Raw genomic sequence first — 16,190 nt, forward strand, 5'->3', positions numbered from 1 at the left:
TATAGGATTTTCGTGTTTTACATGCGAGACCCGGAGATATTCTGAAATGTCCGTTGGTTATTAAACAAAAAATAACAGGATCACAACCATCTTGTACATTATTTGTATTTATGTGTATGGTGAGGTTAACATAATGCAATAACTGTAAGCCCTTGGGCGGTTATTGTACACCGTACATGTTTCGTACACCAGAGTTTGAAATGCAATCCATGTAACGACAAGAGTGACACTCCGAACAAGGTAAGATATATGAAACAATGACGACCCCTGACCTTCTGTTGAAGATGTTTCAACTACCCACACCCTGGGACCCCACACGATATCATTTCCACGTTTCAAGAAATGGGCGATCCAATAGTATAGGGAACTCAAAACGACACCATTTCTTTACCGCCATTATCGCCAAATTTTTAAATTAAAACAAAGATATGGCATACTCGTCGGGAATATAAATATTAAATATAAATATAAATATTAAATATAAATATTAAATATAAATATTAAATATTAGTTTTTGAGGTATTGGTTCTAATTACACCGTAATGTATTTTGGTTAGTTATTGAACGTCTTATTGGTAATAAACACACTCACCTGTTTCCATTGGTTGATATGAAGAACATCAACATTGTTGATGTGAATGACAAATTTATGAATTATGTTAATTTACTAGGTTTTTTCCTCACCTTATGTAGTTACTTCAACTTGTAATCGTGTCCTGCGTTTAATTCAACAAAAAATAGTTGACCAAGTTCAGTAATATGGATAAAGAAATTGCATTTTGTAGGCGCTTGTTCGTGAAGTTGATAATTATAAATTGAAGAATTTGTACCCACGCCATCCATGCCTTTAATAAGAAATAGTTCATGTTTGTACAAAGAACATCATTTAATTTCATATTCATCCTCGTTTCACTTTTTGGTGGATGTGCTTTAAATATGATTATCGTTTTGTTTGCATTGATTGGCAATTAAGTCAGAAGTTTTAAAATTGAAATTATTATTGAAACATAAATCATAGATAGAATTAAAGAAAAAACAATAAACACAAATCGTAAACAAACCAGAAACCATCATGAGACTACAAGTAAAATTATCTGTTTACAGACAAAACGTCAGCGAACATTTAACATAAAGAAAAAAACAGTTGTACTACAGTGCTTCTTAATGTACCAACGAAAATTGATTGGCATGCACCTTTTCATAGAAGTCAATGTTCAGTCGGGAAAAGACTTCACATTAAGAAAGTTCCACTGAGTGAGTGAATGAGCTTATACAACGGGGACTATATCACAAGTTCCCTCCAGCAGAGGCAGTCCTCAGCTGTGGACTTATCGGTCGGTGATCATATTCTAATCATTATTACTATAAACGTATGGTGTAATGATATACTCCACAATGGCGTCTGTTTGATTAGAAATTAGAGAAGAATTGGCCTCCATCGAACTGTTGGACAAGAAAGGTAAGTAAGCTTCGTTAATTATTTACTAAATCATCGGTTAAGTGTAAAGTTTCTTTGCACCGGTGATCGTACTTATTGCAGTATATTATAATATGATATAGAGGAAAATGTCGTCGTTGCCACTACGGAATGTTGAATATTATCTGATTTTTTTACTGTTTACTAAAGTATTGAATTCCATGAACTATTTCATCAATAGAGCAAAAATATGAGTTCTGTCAATAATTCTTGACAATATAACAAATAAAATAAAAATGCATGATACAAGTTACATATGATTATAGTTCATCAAAAATTGTCTCAATATCTTATTATATCATTTGTTATTTATATCACGATTCCTTATGCAATGATATATAAACAACTCGTTTACATATGCTTTGTTACAGTAATTAATCGTGTATTATCTGATTTTATTTCGTTTTATTCAAGACGTATCCCATCGACCACAGAATTAAACAGCTAAACGAGAACAAAGAAAAGACCAGCCACCATGACGAATAGAACCATACAATCCCTTATACTGCTGTCACTTGTTTACACCACAACAGGTAAGTTAAAGATAAATCAGCTTTTTATTTCATGTTTGATGAAACATTACAAAAAGCGTAGTATTTTATGGGCTATATACATCATTTGAGGTTGTTTTTACAAATTATGACGTCACATATGTTGAAAGCTCCGTAGATCATAATGTTCAGTGAGATTCACATACAGTCGTACATGGACAGTTTTTTTAATTGTGCTAATGACTTGGTTAACGTCACACAATGAATTATGTGATATGAATAATGAGTAGGTCAGATAACTTATATATTATATATATAATACAATCCATTCAGTCTACAGATACTCATACTATATACAGTTCTATATGCTGATACAGAAATGCAGATTAAACAATCATCGTAGACTTTTTAAGTGTTATATTTATTACAAATTGTTATTTATTACAAATTGTACCGTATAACCTTTCTACCTTGTAAACGGTAAACATACAAATGCATAAATAAATATATTCACTTTAATTTACTCAATAACTAATTTACAATAAACAGTACTTTACTAAATTTTGAAAGTCATAAAATTAAGGGATTTATGCATCTCTTTTTCTGTTTCTTTTTGGCTCAATGTATCACCGATGAGTTTTAGACGAAACAGATGTGTGGTGCATTGTAACGCCTTTCAGGCATACTGTATGATCTATTACTGAAGTTTAAAAGGTGCGAGCACGTGTTACGTTCATCTTTCGTTCTTATTCAGTTAACTATTTGTTAATATTTTAAATAGTTTCACTCTTATAGAAAACTAAGGAAAGACTGTAATTGAAATCATAGATTTTATGTTTCATAAAATAACACAAAAATAAGGGAAGTTTATCGGTCACAACTCCAATAATCCAGGTGGAGTACAAAATAGTCTGGGGTGGATGTTGCGGTATCTGTGCTGTAGCATTCAAGTGAGGGGGCACTATAAATGATACCGTTGGAAGCACGGTCCCACTACAAACAGAACACAATACCTATCCAGCACACACGCAGGCATCATACATAGGGAGATATTATCCAGGTGGCATAGGACTAGTAATTAGCGCCTGATAAGCAGCTCCTGCGAATTCCTCAAAATTGTATCGATTAATCTATATGCTAATTGTATTGATTTTATAAATTGTACTGTAAAGCGCTTTAGGGTGGCTTATTCTAGCTAGATATGGTGCTATATCAAATGTTGTATATTTATATATTAATTTTATCGATAAAAAGTTGGAAATGTAATGTACCGTTTATCTTCAACACAAGAACAGTTTAAACTCAATGTCAAGATAAAAACAGGAACGGACGATACAAAAAGTGAAAGGTACAGTGAACCTCTATAAAACGAGGCAGTACCCAGGTTCTCTGACAGAAAAGCGTTTCCTTTGAATGAAATGATGGTATCAAAATAACTGATATTATGTATGATATCTATATTTCTACAAACGTACAGGTATGTTATTCGAAAGATATATCAATACTATACCATGTATAGTATGTATGTATAGTACCTATGTATGTCTATTTCAGCAATGTTTCTGAGACTAGCCGGAGGCAATGCGCACGAGGGGAGGGTGGAGGTGTCTCAGGATGGAGTCACGTGGGGTACCGTATGCAATGATGGTTGGTCGGATTACAACGCCCACGTGGTCTGCCGTGAGATTGGGTATAAGTGGGGAGCGGTAAATTCCATATTAAATTTTCAGATAACATGATTATTTCTAAATGATATTTCCGTATCACAGTTATATGCGTTGTTGACGTTTATTTGAATGTTTGTTTGTTCATATATCAGTATTCAAAATACATTTCATTTTTCATAATAGGTTCTACCAAAATATGTTTACTTTTTAAATAGCATTGTCTTAAATATTTTTTATTTTCTACTTATTTTTTCACTGAAACCGAGATATGTAGCTATAGCTCAACATAAGCAAGGTTGAACACAATAGGTTTCCTCCTTTTAATTAATATTTTATTTTTATTTTAGAGGAGAAATTACTAGGCGCATATGATACAAGAGATTAAATAACAAACATTTTTCTTTGAAGGCAAAAAGGGCGCGGTACCTCTACGGTATCGGTAAAGGTCCGATTTTTCTAGATGACGTCAAATGTAATGGACAGGAAAGTAATCTGGCTTCCTGTCCGCATGCGAAATGGGGCGTAAACAACTGTGTGCACACCGAAGACGCGGCAGTCACGTGCCATAACGACATAGGTAAAATCCAATGTTGACGTTTAATACAAAAACATAACCTTAATATATTGTAACTTTTGTACATGAACTAGTGTGGTTTATTTCTTGTTGACAATCTAAAGTTTCTGCATCATATTATTGAAACATATCAGCAGTGTAGCATCTTAGTAAAAGTTGATGCCAACGGTGTTTCCATTTAGCAGGAAGAGTTAATATAGGTTCACATTCCCACAGTATTCACGTATGTATGCAGCTAGATCTGTTTGACTGCTTGAAACGTATTAATAACGATTTTTCTGGTTTAAAGAAAAAAATACAGTTACTCAGCTTTTAAACATTAGCGCCTATGACTAATTATATATATACATTTATCAGGATAATCCAAGTCCTGAAAACGAATTTAGCAAGGTGTTCTTTGATTATTGCATACGTATATGACAAAAGCAATTGTATTTATTCCTCGAGAATCAATTAAAGCCAGCGCTTTCCTTTCGACAAAGAGTGAACGCGTTAATTATAATAGGGCAAGCGCGTTACTAAATTGAACGCGCATCGTTTTCAAACGACATTGATTTCGCCGGGCTTTTTTTAGCATCATTTCACAATCATTGCACAATAACTTATTCCTATTTCATTTCTATTAATTTTTCTGCGCATAATATTTCTTTCCTAATGGCCATTTTATGCGTATTTCACAAGTGAAAATGAAATACGTGATTTCACCTGATATCTTGTGTTACAGTCCGACTGGAGAATGGAGGACCTAACCACGGTATCGTGTACGTCCTAGATGACAACAAGACCTGGGGAGTCCAGTGTGGAGACGGATTCGACAGGAACGCCGCTGTCGTCGTATGTCGCGAGCTTGGGTACCAGCACGGCCGTGATATGTCAATAGGCACTTACGGCAAAGTTGATGACGTTCACACCAAGTATATTCAAGGAGACATTTTGTGCTCGGGTTCAGAGCTCTCCATCAGACAGTGCACGTCCTCTAACACGTGTAACCAGTTTCCGTACAACTATGGAGCGGTCGTCTGCTCTAATATGCCAATACTAGGAGGTAGGTATTGGAAATCCATACAGAATTTCGTTGCATCACATTAATCCAGAAGGAATTAATGTCAATGTGCTCTTGAACAAATTTTCCCTTTATTACAAATTGGTGCGAATGACCCATACAAAACATGCATTAGTGACTTGCATGTATACAGTAGAGAATTGGTGACACGTTCACCTATACAAGGCGGCATTAGAACAAGTTATATTCTTATGAAACAAAAGCGAAACAAAGGTTTTGATGAGAAAGAGAAGTTTTATGTGATTTATGGTTGCAGGGATACCAATAAGGGATGCATCAACAATATTAAGAATATAAATCGCAATAATACGAAAGAACTGTACTGTACTACATCAGAACACAGAAACAAATACTGTAGTAAACGAAATGACACTGCGATATTCCCATATGAAAATATTTTACGATGTATTCCAAAACTATCGGCACTCCAAAAACTGAAACTATACAACGTTTATATCTAATTTTGTAATGCTTCATTAAACTATATGTGGAATCAAATGATTGCATCAAACACAACAAGAAAGTACTGAGGTATAAGCAAATAGCAGAATTAGGACCAAGCAATCAACTACGAAGCGGTCATTCATTTTGAATAGGAGTCCGGGTAGAGAAAATCTGTCTAATTACAAATACGGGGACTGTTGTTCACTTGAGATGGCGGCAATTCAGTATACAATCTGGAAATAAAGAACAAGAGAATATTGACGTGTCAATAACACTGCTTTGAAACTAAAATTATTAAGATCCTGTGTTCCGAAGGGTAAGCGCATTCAGCTTCATCAACGACTCTGTAACAAAAAGATATTGGTTACTATTTGTTTCAAACCATATATATATATANTTTATATAATATAAAAAATCGTTTTTTATATATATGAATCCAACGCTTCATGTGACTAGTTATAACAAATATACATAAACAATGTTTTCGATCAATTTCCTTTCGCCAGGTAATGACGTGAGACTGCTAGGGGGCCAAAACTCGGGTTTGGTGATGACCAACACAGCGGGGATCTGGGGAAGTGTATGTGGCTCCACCTGGGATGATGAGGACGCTGGTGTCGTGTGCAGACAACTGGGATATGCAGGTAAGAAAGGTGTCCTGTTTAATGATCGAAAGTTAACTGTAATCAAAAACATTTGAAAATGACTAAAATACAACGCAATGGATATCAAATCAATAAAGATATTATATTTATATTGATAAATTTACAATCAAATGAATCATTGTTATGTCACAAACGATTTATTTGTGAAGTAATTTTTAAGTGAAGCATTACAAAGATATAATTTGCAATTAACTAGTAAAGTACAAATGGTATTAATTACTATCTTTATTTTCAACATTATTAGTATTAGCATATTTGTTTCTGAAGAGTAATCGCAATTCATCCTATAAAGATTATAGAAGGTGTCAGGTCCAAATGTCCGAACTACCTGAACATGTTGATAGAATGCATTTTTTATTAATGCGAGATAGAAATATTCTGAATTGTATCTATATGCAATCTTCAGGTGGAGTGCCGTATGCATTTCCCAGTAATTCTTCCATGGGACCTTATGTACTGGGATCAGTGAACTGTTTGGGGACGGAAAGGCGACTAAGTGATTGTAACCGACAGGAAAAGGGTTGTGTTTACAACGACAAGAACATCAAGGTCGCTGGGGTTCTTTGCCACCAACGAAAAGGTAAGTAGTGTATCATGATATATGTAAAACATATGTAAGATCAAGACTTCGTCCCATCTCCTACAAGGATATAAAACGAGTCCGGATTTTTGTGTTTTTCATTTTGAAAATATAAAAGCTGAGAAAAGAATTATTCGAAACTATTTTAAAATTGTAATATAAAGTGAAAATGTAATACCGAGATAATGTAAAGCACAGCTAGAAGAATGTATACAAAACAAATTCAGACCATCAAACGTCATCACGTTGTCTTTTTGTGACCTCACAGTGCAATTTTGAAGGTTATGACGTCACAGTATTGGTCTTCATACATGAGATAGAATTTTGAAAATATGGCATAGAAGTATGCACTGCACAACATGACAGTTGCGTTATAAAAACAAATACAATTTTTCACATCTTTATTTTTCTAATAATGAGTGTGAAGGACAAACATTTATAGATGCTATACGGTTTGGTGTTCAATTGCTTTATTACACGACACGTCAAAATGCTTAACTACAAAACATTTGGACTAGTAGTCAGTAAAAGGTAGGACACAATCTATATTACCAGCCCCAGTACTTCGACTTATTGAGGACAGACCACGTGTCGGTCGGCTAGAGATAGAGATGGACGGCCAGAAAGGAGGCATATGTGACACAGAGTGGGACGTTATAGACGCTAGGGTTGCCTGTCAACAGCTGGGGTACGCGGACGGGGATAACATACGGTAATTATGGTTTTTATTTTTTAAAACAAATGTTTCCTTATCATACCACAAAAGAAAATTCCTTTTCAATTCAATAAACATCATATTAAATATAACGTACGAAATATATGAATCAAGTTTCTCTCTCTCAATTAAAATTTATATCACAGATATTTGATTTAATATATATAAAATATATAATTACTAATATGATTGGCATGCAATCTTCAAAAGTAAACATTATCGTCCGTTGCTGGGTTTTTTTAATTTTGATAATGAAAATTTACAATTTCCTTTGATAACATGCCACATTTTTGTGTACAATTGAACTAAACATACTTATGATTAATTAAACGTTTTCCATTGAAATAAACATAATGATATTTTTTTGCTCGCAGCATTTCATCAATACATGAAATAAACATAGTTATGAATATTTTACTCAAAGCAGTTTCAACAATGCAATTGAAATAAACATAATTATGATTATTTTAATCAAAACAGTTCAACTTGATCTGGTTTGTATATAAATATTTCGATAACTGTCTCCATTCCAGAGGATTGGAAGCCCCCTACAATACTACGTTCATGTCAAACGTACAATGTGCTAAAGGAGAGAGAAGTATTTTCGAATGTAAAAACGATGGCTGGTCCAACAACCGAAATAGTGCATCTTGTTCTGGTCCAAACAACTTTGCTGGAGTAGAATGCTATGAACATGGTATGAAAAGTTAAGAGTAGTGTAATAGGATAGACTCGTACCCTTCCAGGACATCCGATTTCTGCTCCGTGGGAGTTTGTGGGAACTCACAATGTCTTCCCTTCTGTTTCGTTTTCTTCTCGGTTCCTGCAGCTTTGCTTTTGTATCGCGTTTCTATTTTCTCTTTGAATGTTAATTCAGTGGTAAATGATAATTGTGTTTTATGTTCTTTGCGTTAACCTAACTATATCCTAGAAGGTTGGAGGAATAATTAGGTCTTCTGTATCTCCCAACCAATACGTCAGAGACGCCTGATGCTAATAAATAAAATAAATTGATAAATGTCGACCACGGTCATTATCACTGTTTTTGCAGACACATCCAAATCTCTCCCAAAAGTTTTAATACGTTAAGTGCTAGAGTTGATGAATAGAGACGGTCTTAGAAACAGGTTCTAAATGAAAGATTTAGTACATTGTTCTCATGGCTTCTTCATTACATCACCCACAGTAATTGATCATAGTGAAACTCAAGCCTTAACGTAAGTTAGACAGTAATTATACTATTCAATTAATGAACTTGCTCCCTCAGCATTCCTTGCCTCGACACAAAGCAGCGCCATGGGAACGACCGGAAATGTCTTGGTCTTTCACAATAAACGATGGTACCATGTTTGTGATCAGGATTTCGGGCCCTATGATGCCGAGATGGTTTGTAAAGAACTAGGATTCCCTGTAGGTGTTCCACTTATCAGCGAACCAATAAGAGTTGACAACAAGTTCAAAATATTCTTTCTTCAAATGAACTGTCCGGCAAATGGCACAAGTCTGAGAAACTGCCAGTTTAACGAGACAGCCAGCTGTAGATCTAGAACAGCTCCGTTCTATCCGGCCGCTTACGCCTCGGTCCTTTGTCTCCAGGGTAACGCAAATCCAGGTACGCCTTATAGGAACGTTGTTAGATGTTTGTGTGTGCAAGCGCGCCAAACTTTTATTTGGTCGGATAAATGACGTTTTAACAGGTAGATGTCTAGACATACCTATAGCAAACGTCTAAATCTGGCGTTGGGGACAAAGTCTGGTGTCACGGCCAGGAGTAACTCATTAAACTAATATAACTATCGTAAATATTGTGCTCAACAGATTTGAATTAATTGGCCAAGTTTGAAGGGTTTTTCCTTTTTTTTTAATTTTTAAAACCAAACAACAAAGTAAATAAATATAACAAAGAAACTATTTACATCCACATTCCGTAAACATGTATGAGAGAAATGAAATTACTCCAAAATGGAAAAAGAACAGCGAAAGTCTTCTTCGCGATGTTAACTTTTGATCCCAATCTTAATAACGATGAAACCTTCAATGCCAGCTTCGCAGAAGACTATTTATTTACTTTGTGTATGTGTAACTTTCGGGTGTATTTAATTGCTAATTTGATAATAATAAGTACTATCTATCAAAACGGATTTCAGAAATATCTTGTAAACATGATACAGAGTAGACTCTACAGGTGCATTTTGTGCTACGAATCTATATGAAGCTAATTAAAAGTAAGGACACTAAGTTGACAATAACTTTTCATTTAGATATCCGTGTACACCCTCCCACCACATTTCCGTCCAGTCTGGTTATACAGATGTACGGTATGAATGGGACAGTGTGTGCCAGGGGCTGGGACTATAAGGACGCTCGAGTGTACTGTCGCCAGTACGGCTACCGTATGGGGTTCACGATACCCACTTCAACCGTACAAGGAGCAAACCTGAATAACCCCGTAGTGTGGATGTCAGACATTGGATGTACCGGATGGGAGTCAGACTTCCGGATGTGCATTCGTAATTCCGTTCTGGACAAGACGAAGACCACTGGCGCTTGCGCTGGTGGTATGGCTTCCGTCTATTGTATTTGAATAGTTTTAATTATCAAATAAATAGTGTCATGCCAATATTTGTTTTCTATTTTTACATGACAACAACCATACGGTGAATAGTCACAACGTAGCAGATTCCAATGACCCATTACAATGCCAAGTATATGAGCTATGTTTGATATTCTGTCTTTCCATGGGTGTCACACGTTGTCAAAATAAGGTGTGAGGATGCAGTGTTCTGATGATGCGAAGCTTATCACAAATCGAACGAACAGAAAATTTGGTCGACAAAATATGCCTATTAAAAGTTTTGGTGGAGGTATATACAATATCGGTACAACAAAAGAAAATATATGCTATTTTAAGCTGCTCATTTCTTTTATTCTACAGAAGATTCATTTATGCAATGATTATCAAGGACTGGGTAATATATAAAACAGCTTTCAAAATCCTTCATTTTGACAGTCAGGTATACATCACCATGACGTCTCTGCTTTTGGTTCGTTCTTTTCAAAAGAATTGTCTTTTAGACTGACATATGATTGTGCCCCTGTGTAGTTGCACGGTACAAATCGTGACTCAAGTTTGTAACAAAGCCATTCGGATTGCTGTCTCGCCTGTGCCTCGCTTTGACCATCAATGCACATGTCAGGTTTGGTTGGTGTAGCACTTATAGTTTCAGAGAAACTAACTAAAACGCAAAAACTTAATGTTGATGGAAATTCTGACAAAGTCAAAGGTAGGCCGCATCCAGCATTTGATGCATGGGCTGAGATGTACTACCTGAAACGATATATGGTCCAAGTTTGGTTGGTGTAGCACTTATACTTTGAGTGAAACTAACTTAAACGCAAACACGTAACGTTAACACCGCCGCCGTTGCCGGAAAAGCAACACTTATAGTTTCCGCTACTTCGTGGCGGCGAGATAAAAACCATCAATCAATCAATTACAGCATTCTCATGAAATCCGTCCTCATATGAGCGTGGCTGTTGTGAGGACGTTAAACTCCAAACAAACAAACACGTCCATAATGTTTTAATCACGCTGAGCATCAATCTTGAGCGGGGATATTGGCAGAAAGGTAGAAAGTAAATCCAAGGCAAATAACATAAAAATATGTAACTATTTCAAAAAGATTAATACATCATTCAGAAACCATCAGATCGAAGCAATCTCATTCAATATGCACAAATTTGGCTGCATACAAAACTCTTAAGATGGACTTTTACAGAAAGTACATTGATACAATTTCTTAAAAGATCAGAATTTTTAGAGTGATCAGAGTGAGCTGACCAGATTCATGTGGATTTTCGTCATTTCTGCTGCTGAAAGTATGTAACTTACACATACACTCTAAGCGATAAATAGTTTTAAATGTCCATGTGACGGTAAAAAAATAAATAAAACAAAACACGAAGACAAGTATAATCGGCTAGCGCTTTCGCCCATCTTGGGGCTCTTTACTCTTATATATACATATCGGTCAATCGGGTAACGGGTTGTTTCGCCCCAAATCCCGTTCGCCCCAGGTTGTTTCGCTGTAAAAAAATATTTTTTTCTTTAAGTCATAAATATCATGTTAAAAGTTAAAAAAACCTTATCTTTCTCTTAAATCAAGATATAATTACGTGCCGGAAGATGAAGAACGAACCTGTATATTCATCACCGAAGCCGACAACGGAAAAACTAATATCCGGAATATACTACACATTACAACCAGTAATGTTGTTCTTTATAAAATGCAGTTGTACATGTTTTAACGTTAAAAATGTTAAATAGTAATACTTATACAACTTCTAACATGATATAAACAATTAAAAAACACCCTGTCACGTCAGCCACTTTATATCAAACATATTTGGATAAAGTGTTTCCAGCTGGATTCACAAGGAGGTGTGACTAGGATTTGATGATGCAATATCACCCTTTGCCAAACTTTTTTTTTTTATGTTTGTTTGTATTTTTCTGCATTTTTTGTTTTCAAGTGGAAGATTATTAATTTTATTTTCGTTTGGATTTCTTGATCCATTTCCCTTTTTATATAAGCAACACATATTCATGTAAGACACAACACTAAGTAATAAAATTCTTACACACTTATACAAAAACACTTAACCTAACAAACTTTTAGCACTACTTGCACAATACGTACACTACTCTGGTACCACTTACTCACTGACAAAAAACTAAAGCACTAAAATCACAAATTGTATCACAGTATAACGTTATGACTTAATTAACAAAAAACACTAATACACTACTTATACGAACCACAATTAAATGCAACATACAACAACAAAAACACATTGTTCGAATTGGTCTCACAGAAAAAACACATCTCACTCGTCTCTAGCCTCATCCTCCTCTGTCCCGTCCAACCGGCACGTATACAACGCGGCACATCTCCGCAAGAACGCTGTTGTAGATAGCCCATCCGTCATTTGGCTGTCGGTGGCGGCGGTCAGTTGTTTCTCCATCCGGCTGTAAACGACACCGTTGTCCCTTGAGAAGTCCTCCGCAGCAACGCTGGTCTCAACAATGGTTGCCTTTCTAACCAGAAGTCCCGGGAACCAGTCTGTAAAAGAGTGACGTCCCATGTCCCGCCTTAACTTTGAGGCGATGGTGCCAGCCTAAATGAAAACAAAGATGAAAATTAAATATACATTGCACTATATGGTTTTATCAAACATGTGCACGTCCTACAGCATTTTTATAACGTACCTTCAACGTCATTGTTGGTGCGGACACTCTGTCGGAAGACAGTCTAAGAAGCTGGGGTGAATACATCGTCGTCTAACCACTGACGCTTGATGTACTCCACCAGTCGGACCAGTTCCGGGGTTGCTGCGCGGCGATGGAGGGCCAGGAATGTATCCCCGATGTGTAATGATGTCAAGAACGGGAGGGCAAGTAGATGGCGAATGTATTCGTGGGACTGCTGGCGTTGTCTATAGGTGGGGACGAGGCGAAGTTCCTGAACATGTCTCTAGACTGCCTGCGTCCAGTGAAAAAGGCAGCCCTTCACGGTCACGGCAGGAAAAACCTCCTGTATGGCCAACCAAGAAGCTGTAAATATAATAAAAATATTTAAGGATTCTCAAACAGGCATCTTAAAGTATAGACCAATGGTTAATATATATTTTTTAACTTTGCAAGAAGAAATTAAATATGTTGCCATGTATTATCCTATTATACTAACCTCTCTCAAAGTCCAATACAAACTGATCCAGGACGTCAACACCGAGGTGGCGCCTGAGGACGCTCAACACCGAAGATAAAATAAGTGATAAGTAATGTATGTGTGTGTCCTACGTAAATCATTTGATTATGTTATTCGACAGCATTGACCATTCAGTTATATTTCTTTGAGCATTAATCGTTTGTTACCAATATACGTTGATGTTTGCCAATAATACATACATCAACGTAGTCCCGCTTCCTCTTCCTCGACATCAGAACGAACAGCAATGGAAACTGCTTCCGTTGCCCGTCCTGCTGTACAAATGCGTGGATGGACATCAACTGCCCAGAGAGTCGGAAGGCTGCAAGTACGACCTATAAAACAATGTATATATAATTAGTTATTTTACAAAAGGCTGGAATAATTTACATTATATACCTGTATGCGCTGGGATGACCGGTAAAATCATGTACTATAGTTACTAGTTAGATAGTTTACCTTAAATGTTCCCTCCATGTACCAGGTCTTAGTCTGGCGGAGCACGCTCATCTGAAAGGTGGTGGCAAATCGAAGATGTCGCTCAATGTCAATGCTGATGTCCTCGATGGGGAACTCCTCGGAGTGGAGGTAGCCCTGGTCAACCTACAATCAATATGTAATAATTAATTTGTGTATTTGTGTCAAAGTGAAATTTCAAATTTGTATATACTTATAATACTTATACTATTGCACGTCTTAATCACACTTATACAGTATATACTTACAACAAAGTCTAGGGATTTTGGCTCCTGTGGTCGGAACTTCGCTCTGTACCGGTTGGCGACCCTCTTCATCAGGTGCCTCTTGGGCGCCAGGAATCGGTCCTCTGGAGGGATGTGGTCGGCGATGCGCTCTTCCACAATGGACATCGCTCAACGGAAGACGTTCGAGGTAGACTGTTGCTTCACCTGTTGAATGAAAACAAACAAAATAAGTAATGAATTACCTAAATAGAAACAATCAGACATGTGTATAGAGTGCTTATATAGATCTTGTAGATCGGTACTTCATCTCATTAAAAAATCTAATTTTCTCTGGCATTTACCTTCACACTCATCTTGGCTCTGTGGTCCAGCTTCAAGTCTCCTGCATGAACGTGAGGCTGCTCTCCTCGAGTGAAGGCGTCCCAAACCTGATGCACGGTGGCATGACAGCGCGATCTTGGACCGGATGCTGCAACTCCACTTTGTCGATCGCTTCCCTGCATACTGGAAGGAGAAAGCATATTGTTATGTGATACTGTATTAAAAACGCCCAGCACAACCTGAGTGAGATCTTGAAGGTGTTTTGAATGGTGTACAGGAAAAATTTCACTTGCTTTGCATGCTTTTTCCAACTTCAGTCAGCCTTGTTGGCTTTGTGCTTAGTTATGATTTATTCAATGGAAATATATGGCATTATTCTGGAGATTTTACTCATTTTCTTACATTGTTCTCGATAAAAGTGAATACACGGGTACTTCAGGAATGCATGTATAGGTATTTTGTTTCATTAATTTCATTATTCATTGAAATGTTTAATAGGTAATTTTTTTCATTAATTTCATTATTCATTGAAATGTTTAATGGCGTTGACATAACGTCCGGAAACGAAAGTAAAAAACTGCCCTCTGGTGATGGTATTTTTAAAGTACTGTGTTTGACCAGATTCTTGAATTACAAGTGATCAAGCGTCTGGTTGAACGAGACTAGGCAAACGGCAGCTGTGCGCGGTAGTCTCGTTCAACCAGAACCTCGTTCTGAAATACAATTTATTATACCCAGAAGATGAACTGCTTATTTTTACATTTAATCTAACTTGACCTCTCTAGGTTAATTTGAAGTCAAAGAAAAAAATCACAATAAAATATATTTTATATGCAATTTTTTATCATGAATATGTACAACTGAATGTATGTTTACATATCAACATGTACTTAAAATTTGGGCTCAAGACTCAAAAACTTGTGGATAAGTAAATTGCATAACTCTTCTTAATAATAATATCCAGGATAGATATTTCAGCCCAAAAACAGATATATTTGTTTTGACACAGAACAAATTCTGTTTGAGAATCAATTGTTTTAAACAGTCTTTTTTTTAAAAAAAATATATAGCACTGACACTCCATCCATAATAAAATATTTGAAATTTGAATATTTCTATAGTGCATAATTCCATAACTTACAACCTATAGGGACATGTCAAATACTACCAGGTACATATTTATATACACAATGGAAGGTATTATATAAATTAAATGGGCATCACAGTATATTTATATTTTGCTGCACACTTAAGAATAGGACATATCTAATTATAGGTAAGTAGGGGAGTTATTATTGGAAGCCAATATCAACACATCCAACTAATACAGCACATTAAAACAAGAGCCCCATGGGCCTAACAGGTCACCTAAGATGTAATACAATTGTTATTTGTTGTTGTGATATGACAAAAACAAATATTACACATGTATAGCAGGGAATTTTGTCCGGAATGGGTACCCCAGGGGTTGTGAAATTCACATTGTGATTAAGCACATCAGGATATTTCCATCCTTGAGGAGGTTTTGAACATATCTGGGTCTGAAGTAGACAATTGTTGAAATTTTAGCTAATTTGACTAAACAGTAAGTTATAAATACAGGAATAATTGTCCTTCCGTTGTGAAATGTAAATCCCGCTACAACTAGTCGTATATTTGGTGACAATTAACTTCTACTTTCACTTTCACATACTTCCATTTCCGGTTAAAAAATACGCAAC

The 16,190-nt window shown here is 36.1% G+C and overlaps 2 protein-coding genes across 5 annotated transcripts; one reads left to right on the top strand and one right to left on the bottom strand.

Annotated features, from left to right (window-relative positions):
- Nucleotides 1-1,212: 1,212 nt before the first annotated feature.
- On the top strand, nucleotides 1,213-10,296 carry LOC110461590 (deleted in malignant brain tumors 1 protein-like). Of its 2 annotated transcripts, none has more exons than XM_021515125.1 (11): nucleotides 1,213-1,459; nucleotides 1,892-2,010; nucleotides 3,523-3,674; nucleotides 4,044-4,212; nucleotides 4,934-5,254; nucleotides 6,223-6,360; nucleotides 6,788-6,961; nucleotides 7,517-7,673; nucleotides 8,210-8,373; nucleotides 8,944-9,288; nucleotides 9,938-10,296. In XM_021515125.1, the coding sequence occupies exons 2-11, from the start codon at nucleotides 1,953-1,955 to the stop codon at nucleotides 10,258-10,260; spliced, it is 2,001 nt and encodes a 666-aa protein (XP_021370800.1). In that variant the 5' UTR covers nucleotides 1,213-1,459; nucleotides 1,892-1,952; the 3' UTR covers nucleotides 10,261-10,296. The 2 variants fall into 2 exon arrangements, with proteins under 2 accessions (XP_021370800.1, XP_021370806.1); XM_021515131.1 differs by having other exon boundaries at nucleotides 1,213-1,454; nucleotides 1,889-2,010.
- A 1,758-nt stretch (nucleotides 10,297-12,054) lies between these two features.
- LOC110461477 lies at nucleotides 12,055-16,140 on the bottom strand. 3 transcript variants are annotated; one of them, XM_021514961.1, is made up of 7 exons: nucleotides 16,070-16,140; nucleotides 14,490-14,652; nucleotides 14,170-14,352; nucleotides 13,904-14,047; nucleotides 13,645-13,779; nucleotides 13,424-13,476; nucleotides 12,055-13,290 (listed from the first exon to the last, which is right to left on the bottom strand). In XM_021514961.1, exons 3-6 carry the CDS (start codon nucleotides 14,311-14,313, stop codon nucleotides 13,459-13,461), a joined length of 441 nt encoding a protein of 146 aa, XP_021370636.1. In that variant the 5' UTR covers nucleotides 14,314-14,352; nucleotides 14,490-14,652; nucleotides 16,070-16,140; the 3' UTR covers nucleotides 12,055-13,290; nucleotides 13,424-13,458. The 3 variants fall into 3 exon arrangements, with proteins under 3 accessions (XP_021370636.1, XP_021370628.1, XP_021370619.1); XM_021514953.1 differs by lacking the exon at nucleotides 13,424-13,476; XM_021514944.1 differs by lacking the exons at nucleotides 12,055-13,290; nucleotides 13,424-13,476 and having other exon boundaries at nucleotides 13,493-13,779.
- Between the last annotated feature and the right edge of the window lie 50 nt (nucleotides 16,141-16,190).

The sequence above is a fragment of the Mizuhopecten yessoensis genome, unplaced genomic scaffold (assembly GCF_002113885.1).
Source record: "Mizuhopecten yessoensis strain PY_sf001 unplaced genomic scaffold, ASM211388v2 scaffold1405, whole genome shotgun sequence".
In the NCBI taxonomy this organism is placed as follows: domain Eukaryota; kingdom Metazoa; phylum Mollusca; class Bivalvia; order Pectinida; family Pectinidae; genus Mizuhopecten; species Mizuhopecten yessoensis.

Excerpts from the sequence above, each read along its gene's own strand:
- LOC110461590 (XM_021515125.1), top strand. The coding sequence starts at position 1,953 with ATGACGAATAGAACCATACAATCCCTTATACTGCTGTCACTTGTTTAC. Across the intron at positions 2,011-3,522 it reads ACTTGTTTACACCACAACAG|CAATGTTTCTGAGACTAGCC; the intron begins GTAAGTTAAAGA and ends TGTCTATTTCAG. Across the intron at positions 4,213-4,933 it reads CACGTGCCATAACGACATAG|TCCGACTGGAGAATGGAGGA; the intron begins GTAAAATCCAAT and ends CTTGTGTTACAG.
- LOC110461477 (XM_021514944.1), bottom strand. The coding sequence starts at position 14,313 with ATGTCCATTGTGGAAGAGCGCATCGCCGACCACATCCCTCCAGAGGAC. Across the intron at positions 14,048-14,169 it reads CAAAATCCCTAGACTTTGTT|GTTGACCAGGGCTACCTCCA; the intron begins GTAAGTATATAC and ends TATTGATTGTAG. Across the intron at positions 13,780-13,903 it reads ACATGGAGGGAACATTTAAG|GTCGTACTTGCAGCCTTCCG; the intron begins GTAAACTATCTA and ends ATTGTTTTATAG.